The following is an 11202-nucleotide window of genomic DNA, read 5'->3' on the forward strand; positions in this document are numbered from 1 at the left end:
GATAAATCTTACACACTGCACCTTTAACTATGCAAAGAACCATTTATCACAGTGGTTTTAAAGTCCAACTGTGTACCTTAAACAAATTCTTCCCAGGGGAAAAGGACATCTTGGCACCTTTTCATGACTAACTTTCACATAAGATCACTTGTGGGACAATCATCAGTTGGCTTTAGTTGCCACTACTTCATACTCATCAGAGCAAGAAGCAGAAATTTTGGGTTTATGATCCAATCAGACTGTAAAGACCTTTTTCCAATAGTGCTCAATGATAAAAGTATTACAAATATTTATATTTAATTATATATATATATATATATATATATATATATATATATATATATATATATATATATATATATATATATAATAAAACATATATAATACACATATAATTTATATTATTATGTTTAATTTTAGTTTTATAAATGATTGCATGAGTGAGAGCATGAGTGATTAAGGCCCTTGAGTAAATGACTTTTTCCTATCGTTTTGCTCATACTGACCGTGAGACACATAGTAAATTGTATAAAAATATGAGCAAACCTGAGAAAATAAACTCTGTAGATGGTAAATGTGGACGGTCCAGAGAAAGAGGCTGTGATAAAGTGAACAGTGCGAGGGCGAGAGTTTGACCCATGTCTGTTAAGTGGAGGTGTGGGTAGAGTTAAAAGGGTTGTGGGTGTTATGTGGGGACGTGGGTGGGGTTAAAGGGGTTGTAGGTGAGGTTAAACAGGAATGAGAAAGGATTTAATTGGTGGTATGGGTGGAGTAACGTGGGTAGTGTGGGTGAAGTTAATTGTAGGTATGGTTGGAAATAATTGGAGGTGGGGTGGAGTTAATTTGAGGTATAGGTGGAGTTAATTGGAGGTGTGAGTGGAGTTAAGCGGAGCTGTGGATGGAGTTAATTCAAGGTGTGAGTGAAAGGGAGGTGTGGGTGGAGCAATATGGTGGCCATCATGTTATGCTTCTTTGAAGCTTCTTTGACGAGGATTTCCTTCTCCCTTGCTTTTTCTTGGGCTAAATAATAAGTAAGATCCTCCATTTGTCAAAATATTTGGGGTCTCAAACTTCTCACAACACAAAATGGTTGGCCAGCACTGGCAGCCACCAAATTCAAGCTGCTGCAAATGCTTGATTTGTCTGTTCTAGGCTACTGTATAAATATGGTGTTGCAACATGACGGCCTCTGTTGGAAGAGGACCAGCTACCTATGTAGATATGAAAGGCTTATTTTAAGGTGATGAAGACACAACAATTCATAGTTACAGGTGATTATGCAATGATAAAAACATGTTTTTTTATACTATATTCCATTTCTGCTAATAGATAAATCTTACACACTGCACCTTTAACTATGCAAATAACCATTTATCACAGTTTGAACAAGTTGCCACAATTCTATATATAACCATTGTCTTTACTAAATAACCCCTTGAAGAAACACTTTTTAAGGGTGTCAAATATTTCCAAAAGTATGTACAGTCATATGCAAAAGAGTTTAAAATATTGGAAAAATAAATCAAATATAGAATTTGCTGCGATACATTTGGTCAAAGGACAATCTGACTCAGCAGGGCCACATTTTATTTTTCCATTTCAACAGGCACAAAAAATCACTCTAAGAATGAGGTAAAATTTTCATTCCTCCTCAGGTTCACTCTGCTGCTCAAATAAACTCGGATCCATTGGACACAATTCTGAAAAGAGAGGAAAAAGTGAGCAGCATATGAAATACTTTACCATTAATCATGTTTTCTATTTCAATACGAGATGTAAAGCAGCATAAAAGCACTTGAAACTAAAATGAACTCCAAAATGGTCCTTTTCACTAAAATAACAGTGTAATGTTTTTAATTTCCAATTTGATTTGACATTAAGTCACTCTAATTTGTAGGTTCATAACTCATTTTTACATGATCATTTTCCAACCTTTCTTTATTCCTTCAAATTAAACACGTTGTTTTAGTTACCTTGTCTTTAATACTCTGACTGACATACTCTGATCAGCCACTTCATTAAGTTCACAGGTATGAGTGAATCAGACACAGCAAAGCTGCTGGAGTTTTTAAACACCTCAGTGTCACTGCTGGACTAAGAATAGTCCACCAACCAAAAATATCCAGCCAACAGCGTCCTGTGGGCAGCGTCCTGTGACCACTGATGAAGGACTAGAGGATGACCCACACAAACTGTACAGGAACAGTTGCGCTATCGTCTCTGACTTTACATATTCAAGGTGGACGAACAAGGTAGGAGTGTCTAATAGAGTGGACAGTGAGTGGACACAGTGTTTAAAAACTCCAGCAGCACTGCTGTGTCTGATCCACTCAGACCAGCACAACACACACTAACACACCACCGCCACGTCAGTGTTACTGCAGTGCTGAGAATGATCCACCACCCAAATAATACCTGCTCTGTGAGGGTCCTGTGGTGGTCCTGATCACTGAAGAACAGGGTAAAAGGGGACTAACAAAGTATGCAGAGAAACAAATGGACTACAGTCTGTAATCGTAGAACTACAAAGTGCTCTATATTCAGTGGAACTGATAAAATGGACAGTGAATATAGAAACAAGGAGGTGGTTTTAATGAAGTGGATGTAAATAAGCCCTTTTCTGACTGGCTGCCCTGTGATGTGCCTCATTCAAAAAGTTCTCTATCCTTTAGAAATAAATGGCCTGTTTTTGTTACTTTAATCTCAGTCCATACTGACCTGTTACACCATCGTAGGAGAACACACGTTCTTTTTTGAAGCCGAGACACTGAGCTTGTTTCCAGAACAGATCCATCTCAGACTCGGATGCTCTGGGTCCTCTTGCTGTAATATCACATATAGATCAGTATACGTCATGTTAACTAACATAGTAAATTAAACTATATCATTAAATCCACTTTGATTCATAACTAAATGTACTCTAGTTAGATGCCAAATTAGTTGTTCTGTTTTTTTCTACAACTTTATTTATTAGAGTATATCAGAGCATATATTTGTTTTAGTTAGGGAGTTAAAGGAGCCCTCCGGCATACAGCTAGCATTTTACATGTTTTCCTGTTATGTACAGGGTTGGGCAAATTACTTTGAAAAAGTAGTGACAGCTGAATACCATATTCTATTATGATACATAAAAAAGCAATGTATTCAGAATGTGTGTAGAATACATTAACAATACATCTTGGGAATTTTAATTCACACTGTTCTTTGCTGTTACTGGTTTTCTTCATGCAATTATTCCGTTAACACACACACACACACACACATCATGTAAACCGCGTATCCTGCTGGGTTGTGTGTGGGGGGGTGTGCTGGAGCCTATCCCAGCTGTCATTGGGTGGAAGGCAGGATACACCCTGGACAGGTCACCAGGCCATCGCAGGGCTGTTCTGTTAATTTTTTAAATAAACTTCTAAAAGTCTGTAACTTTTGTCCACCTGTTTTAGCCCACTGCTGCTCCCACAATCCTCTGAGCATGAGTCCAGTACACAACTCATGCCAAACTCAGCACTCACAAGCATGTCCACTGCTGAGGAGATTATGAGTTTCAACAGAGCTCTTTAATGCTGAGATTAATAACTGGCTCATCACCTTGATTTATCAGTCTACTCAGGCTTTAGTAGGAACCTCAGTGTGAAGAAGCTGTTCACTGACATCTGTTCTACAGAGCATTTGTATTACATGCCTTGCACTAATTCTAAAATAATTAATAAACATTTGTTGATAGTGTTGCTTTTGAAAATTGCTTTTTAGTAAGTATTTTGAAAGTATTCTCCTAAAAATGTAAAAGGTAACTGTATTCTGAATACTGCCTAAAATAAATGCAACCAGGACTGAATACAGATACTTCAAGTCTGTATTGTGAATACATATTTCAAATACTTGTATTCTGTTACATCATAATCTTGTGTATTATACATAATCTTGTAGTACAGCATTGTATCTCATTCATAGAATTCACATTTTGTATCACTGTAGTGTTTCCGTTGTAATACACTGATGAAGTTTCATGTACCCCGTTGCACTGATTCAACAGATCCTGGACACCACACCTGAGAGCCGCTGCATGATTCCCTGAGGATTATTTGTCTATTCTTTAAGCTGTATCTTTTGCTTAGAGCTTGGTCAGTAACTGTTTTTACATGCACATGAATGGTCCATGTGTGGGAGGAGCATCTGAGGCTGAGACAGTGAGATATATACATATCACCTGTATTAATACTGTCTTAACAAGCCCTAGTCCTCTTGGCCTTTGCTATTTCCCTCTGGAGGAATACCTGACGCCATCTTAAGGGCCATTCCATCACCGTATTAGCTCAAGTGAAGAGTGTTAGATGAGCTTTGTGAAGCATTGTGTACAGTGGTGCTTGAAAGTTTGTGAACCTTTCAGAATTTTCTATATTTCTGCATAAATTTCACCTAAAACTTCATCAGATTTCACACAAATCCTAATAATAAATAAATAGAACCACATTAAACAAATGAGACAAAAATATTAGACCTGGTCATTTACTTACTGTAATACTACATATCTGTCAGTGGCAAAAGTATGTGAACCTTTGCTTTCAGTATGTGGTGTGACCCGCTTGTGCAGCAATAACTGCTACTAAACGTTTCTGGTAACTGTTGATTAGTCCTCCACAGCTTGGTGGAATTTTAGCCAATTCCTCCATACAAAACAGCTTCAACTCTGTTATGTTGGTGCGGCATTCTCCTCGCAACCCTGCCCTGCACACCATTGTTGCTCAGTGTTCTCCTGATGGTGGACTCATGAACATTAACACTATCCACTGTAAGACGGGCCTTTAGTTGCTTAGAAGTTACCCTGGGTTCTTTTGTGACCTTGCAGACTATTACACTCCTTGCTCTTGGTGTGATCTTTGTTGGTCGACCACTCCTGCAGAGCGTGGTTAGTGGTCTTAAATTCCCTCCATTTGTACACAGTCTGAAAGACTGTGGATGGTGGAGTCCAAACTCTTTAGTGATGGTTTTGAAACCTTTTCCAGCCTGATGAGCATCAACAATTCTTCTTCTGAGTTCCTCAGAAACGTGATGTGGAGATCAGACTATGATAGATCCCTGTTCTTCAAATAAAACAGGGTAGTCACTCACACCTGATTATAATCCCACTCATTGAAAACATCTGACTCTAATTTCACCTTCAAATGATCTGCTAATCCTAAAGTTTCAAACACTTTTGCCTCTCACAGATCTGTAATATTGGATCATTTTCCTCAATAATTAAATGACCAAGTCTAATATTTTTGTCTCATTTGCTTAATTTGGTTCTCTTTATCTACTATTAGGGCTTGTGGGAAAATCTAATGAAGTTTGAGGTCAAATTTATGCAGAAATATAGAAAATTCTGAAGGCTCCACAAATTTTCAAGTACACACAAGTGTCGGCTTTAGCAGCAGAACTTGCCCAGAAATCATTGGAAACTGACACATTTCCCTTTCCAAACCCAAAAATGGTGGATAAAGCTGTTTATAAGCCATAGTAGTACATTACTGTAAAATGCTTATCATTTCAAAAGTATAACATTAGATGTTCCGGGCTTTAGGTTGCCCACTGCTTCATCACTTATACATGACTGCTGATTTAACTTCATCCTTTTGCTTTGCTAGCTGGCTATTTAGCATACTAAAGTCTACATGGCTAACAACAACAAAAAGAAAGGCATTACTCCATGGTTCTACTCTACGTTTGTAGTCAGATAAACCAATTATTCTAATTATTATATAAGTTATGTTCGGTGTTCTCAGAAAAAAACATTTTGCACTGCAAAGTTTGCTCACTGAGGCTAACCTAGCAGAAGGTCAGTTCATTCTGTTTGGATAATGCACTCCTCCCCTTCTGCGGCCGACTGTGTAATGTATGTGAAAAGGCATGTAAAAAAAAATGACTGAAACTGGGCCTTAGTCCAATACTGCTGTGATAAAGTGTGTTTGGTGGATTTGCACTTTTGAGAAATGGGACACAACTGGGGGCAGATGTACTAAGAGAGATGTCGATATCAACAGTTCTCCCGACACCTTGTGCTGGTGGGGGCGGCCAGTTTAGCAGGTTATCTACAAAGAACTTCCATGCAAATGAACACAGGCACAACTTCACAATTCACATAAGGGCATCGCAACCGGAAGGTTGCTGGTTCGATCCCTCGAGCTGACAGGTAATGACTGAAATGCCCCTCAGCAGGGCAGGTGACCCCCAAAATTATTTTTTACTCCACTACATTATGCAAAATCTGTCATTTCTTTTGGCTTATGTGTGCATAAAAACGTAACGTCAAAATGAAAGAAGCGTGAAGCAAGAACACCAATCAGGGTATAGCGCGCAGTTTGTTTTGAGCTTGTTTGTTGGACATACCGACCCAGTGCAAGCATACGGTTCAACGTCAGTGCAGCAGCGTGTCTAATCCAGAGTGTCTATTCCACAGTGTCTATTCCAACATAAATGACGGAACTAACCAAACTTTGTGTAAATAGACCACAATATTGAAATATGTTCACATATGCAGTTGTGATTGACGTGTCTTTTTCTGAATTTATACAAACATTTCATTTTATAGTAAGTTTGTTTTTGCTAGTTTATGTTTATGAACAGAGACCTACAGATGCAGTTTAGTAAAGAAAACTCATTTGTGAACCTTAAAGCAAGTTTTTATTAAACTCAAACTTGTAACTAAGTTGCAAATAAATCTTAAACTGAAACTTTGCTTGTTTGTAAAAGTTTATTTCAGAGCCACTCAGTTCTACCTAATGGAAATTGTTGGCCTTCAGTGTCTTGTGCTTATGATAGTTTTAATAGACATCAGCATCAGACTAATTAATCACATTCTATTAAAAGATCGGTTTACCAAGAGTGACACTGGAGTATTTTCACCTGAAATGAGTTGATAAAGCAAGAGTCTTGTTACAAAAATGATAATAGGACATTAGAGTCATAATTAATCTTTTAGTATTTTTACTTTTGATACTTAAGTACATTTGAAGGCAAATACTTTTGTTCTGTTACTCAAGTGGAGGTCTAAAGGGAGGAACTTCTACTTTCACTGGAGTAATATTTTACCTTGGGTATCTCTACTTTAACTCAAGTACATGATTTGTGTACTTCGTCCACCACTGCTGGTGTGCATGTAAACAGAACACAACTAACACAACTTTTACACAACTAATGTAAACGTCCTAGTTTGATCCAGTTTCTCAGACTAACTAAGATCTTAGCTTGGCTGTTGTGTGCATGTAAACACTCCTGAATAGCTGACCAATAGTTAAAACAGCGTGACAAGAGTGACTTACTGAACAGGTAGAAGGCGCTGGAGGTCTCATTTCTCATCTGTCTGGTTAAGCTTAGGGTGAAGCAGCCAGAAGAACATGCCAGTAAATCGCCCTTTACTGTGATCTCGTTATCTGTGAACAGACAGAACAGCTTGGATAAAGAGAAGTCTGAGAAGACTCAAATGACATCATATCACATGAAATAAAGGATAACAAAACATGTAGATACAACTTGGTGGCTTTATTTAGCTTATAATAAAGCAGCACTGAAATGTATATTTGCAGAAAAAGCTTGATTCCTGGTGTGAGCTGGATGATATAACGATAATGTTATCATCATAAATTACATCGAAATATGCTTTTCTGCACAAATCGTGAATCATCAGTACATGAAACACACTAACAAACTGTGTGGTTTATTATAAAGAGATTTAGGGGCTCTGAAGTGGTAAAGCTGTTTAAAAATTTGATCTATTGTTGAGAAATCATAAATTTGAATCCAGATGTTTGCTTGAGTCAATGAGAGCATAATTCACCCTGCTTAAATGGATGTAGTAATGCACAGTACATAAACGATTAAACAAAAATATTGTAGTTTTTGACAACACTTTAAAAATGTGATGTTATGTCTTCGAAATATTGTATCGTAATACGATATTTTTTGCCATAACGGGTTTATTCAATAAACAGAGCTGAGGATGGATGGGGCAGGAGCAAACAAATAAAGAGAACTTTTTTTGGGACATGGATCAGGGAAAATATAGGACATCCAAGCCACAAAGGATGCAAAGTTTTTTGTGTCCCAGGTCAAATGATATGCTTTGTTGATTTTCTAAGTGAAATTATAAATGGGTTAATCCTGGTCCTAAAATCTGATTGGCTGAGCTGAGTTCGAAGCCCTTGTGAAATACTCAATTTAGCACATCTATGATCACCTCACAACGACTGAACCCTGTATTCCTGCACCAGGACACAAAGACTCCTTGTGCTGTTAATGGAATAATCTTTGACTCTGATGCTGCTCGCATGGACCACCGAGTATACTGATGATATGCACTGTTGGGGTGCAAGAGCCAGTATTTAAGTTCATGAAATGACTGCAATATACAGGGACGTGCGACCTAATGTTTTGTCCATCACTCAGCAGTCTATGGTCACTTGGCAATGATATCGTTTGCTAAAGTAGCTACATTTTTCTGACAGAATGTATGTTTATGTGGCTTGTTATTAATAGTAACATAAATTGTTTACTGAAAATTGTGTATTTTATCATATGTTACGTTGCTGTTTTATAAAAGCAATAAGCCACTCATGGCCTTACATTACTGCGATTTTATCACGTGGATGGAGGTTTTACACCACTTTGTGTTGTGAAGAACATCATAATCCATGATAAATTCACAGTAATGTACTGCCTCCCGTGGTTTATTGCTTAAATAAATAATAAGTATATATAAATGTAAGTATATATAAATAACAAATATAAGTAAATATAAATAATAAATAATAACTTCTGCACATTTCAATGCACAATTACTGTTTGTTTGCTGAATTAAACACACTAGGGGAAAAATAAAACATAAATATGGTCTGTGCAAAAGTTATGGCGCCTTTTAATTTTTTTTTTTTTACGAATGTTTAACTCAGCAAATACATAGAAAATGTGCAGTAAAAATATATGATTATACATTACTTTTAAATATATATTCAGACATATAAAAGTTAAATGTGCTTTCAGTAGAGTATGATTTAACTTCTTTTCACTTAGAAAATTTGACATGCCATTTTTCCAGGAGTGTTCAAACTTTTGCATGTGACTTTATGACTGACTAATCAAAAAACATGTTGTTTCTACTCACCAGAAGAATAAAAGGTGCTGTTTTCGAAAGTTGTGTTCAGGTCAATGTATTTACAAGTTCCATATCTGAGGGGGAAAAGGACACAGCCTAAACTCAGTGGCTATACTGGCTCAGCACAGTGTAAGGTACTGCACAAGCAAGACAGATACAGGAGTGACAGAAAGACTCACGCCAGCTTCCCTTGGCTGAAAATGAACGTATCTTTTAAGGAACTGGGGGAGATCGTAATCCAAGTGCTGTTCACCATTTGGAATAAGTTTTTGAACAAAGGATCATCAGAGATTCCTTCAGTGAAGATCCACTTCCCCATGATCTAAAATACAACATAGGAACATGAAGATTTGGATGGTGCCCAACTGAGAATGAAATCCTTACACACTAGCAGCACTGCTGTGTCTGATCCACTCATACCAGCGCAACACACACTAACACGCCACGACCAGGTCCGCGTCACTGCAGTGCTGAGAATGATCCACTACCCAGATAATACCTGCTCTGTGGTGGTCTTGACCATTGAAGAACAGGGTGAAAGGGGGCTAACAAAGTATGCAGAGAAACAGATGGACTACAGTCTGTAATCATAGAACTACAAAGTGGTCCTATATGGTCAGTGGAGCTGATAAAATGGACAGTGAGTGTAGATACAAGGAGGTTTTAATGTTATGGCTGGTCGGTGCTCTTCCCATACACAGTGCTGGTCACTTTGGGAAGGTTTGTGAGCCAGAAAACATTAGTTTCCTCAACTTTTTTTTTTTTAAGAGTTGTCTGTCATCCTGTGATCATGAGAAAAATACACAGGCATACTGATTAACTCTTTAATTGCTTCCTAATAAAGATGTGTCTAGCATAGTCTATTAAAGCCACAGAGCAGACTTACTGAACTGTAGTCGTCCTCCAGCACCAGCGGCTTTGTGAGGTCCTCACAGTTTGGGTCAGCGGCCTGGCTGGTGGCCAGCAGGACGAGAAAACCCAGAACGGAGCTGATCAGAATGGTCATGGTGGCCGAAGCTCTTTAGATACTTCTGCCAACCTCCTCAGATTGTTCTGCTAACCTGCATGCAGGACATCTGCACTTTATACTGTTTAAACAACAGCACCAATGTTGGCACATTGAACTCTGCTGGAATGTTGGGATTTTGTAGAATTGGGATTCTGGAAATTATTGGATGCCCAACTTCAGTAACACTTATATTTTAAGGTCAATTTCTTAACAATTACTAAACTGTTACCAAGCAATTAATAATGCACTAATAAATAGAAACATACCATTTGTAAGCAAGCTTAGAAATGAGCTATAAATATATTTATAAGATGTGTTAATAAGGTCTTCTATAAATTAACTGTTAATTATTGAGTTAAATATATGCATCTTAATCAAGGAATATGAATAGGTGATCAAATGTGGTCATGTTTAATTTGCAAGTGTACTCGTACATAATATAGTGGGTTATAAATGTGTTATATTGTCCTGTTAATCAGAACTCATATTTATGAGCTTAGTGTGCAAATGACAAAATATATTTCTAAGATCTTTATTAATGCATTTGCAAGGCTATAACTAAAGTGGAACCTATTAATTATTGACAACTTTTAATAATTCTTAATTTTTATAATGTACCTGTAATTACTGCTTTTTTCTATAACAGAATACAGTTATGTACACCATCAGCACCTGAGTTTGAGTAAAAGACGAGGAGCAGTTTTTAAAGGGGGGGTGTTTGGGGGGGTTGATGAGGGCATTATCTGATGCTCAAATATGTTAACTACCAAATATTAGTCAGCTATAATCATTCAGACAGGCATGTGTTTAATGAGTCAGGGGTGTAATGCTACTACATTTATTGCATTTAACAATGTGGAAGTGTTCTGCTGCAAATAAGCCATAACTTCAACATAATCAGTCATAATTTCAAGATAACAATCCATTATTTTGACATAACAATCATAATCTCGAGGACATAAACCATTATTTCACATATTTGGTTGTAATCTTAACATCATAAACTATTAGTTTGACATAATGTCATCATTACAAGAACATAAACCATTTCAACAAAATCATTGTC

General features: G+C 37.2%; 1 protein-coding gene across 2 annotated transcripts; it reads right to left on the reverse strand.

Annotated features, from left to right (window-relative positions):
• Positions 1–1566: 1566 nt before the first annotated feature.
• Positions 1567–10228, reverse strand: LOC118807001 (alpha-1-acid glycoprotein-like). 2 transcript variants are annotated; one of them, XM_036568760.1, is made up of 7 exons: positions 10014–10228; positions 9307–9449; positions 9137–9201; positions 7299–7409; positions 2719–2823; positions 2416–2449; positions 1567–1700 (listed from the first exon to the last, which is right to left on the reverse strand). In XM_036568760.1, exons 1-7 carry the CDS (start codon positions 10131–10133, stop codon positions 1670–1672), a joined length of 609 nt encoding a protein of 202 aa, XP_036424653.1. In that variant the 5' UTR covers positions 10134–10228; the 3' UTR covers positions 1567–1669. The 2 variants fall into 2 exon arrangements, with proteins under 2 accessions (XP_036424653.1, XP_036424655.1); XM_036568762.1 differs by lacking the exon at positions 2416–2449.
• Positions 10229–11202: the final 974 nt, after the last annotated feature.

The sequence above is a fragment of the Colossoma macropomum genome, unplaced genomic scaffold (genome assembly GCF_904425465.1).
Source record: "Colossoma macropomum unplaced genomic scaffold, Colossoma_macropomum, whole genome shotgun sequence".
Lineage (NCBI taxonomy): Eukaryota > Metazoa > Chordata > Actinopteri > Characiformes > Serrasalmidae > Colossoma > Colossoma macropomum.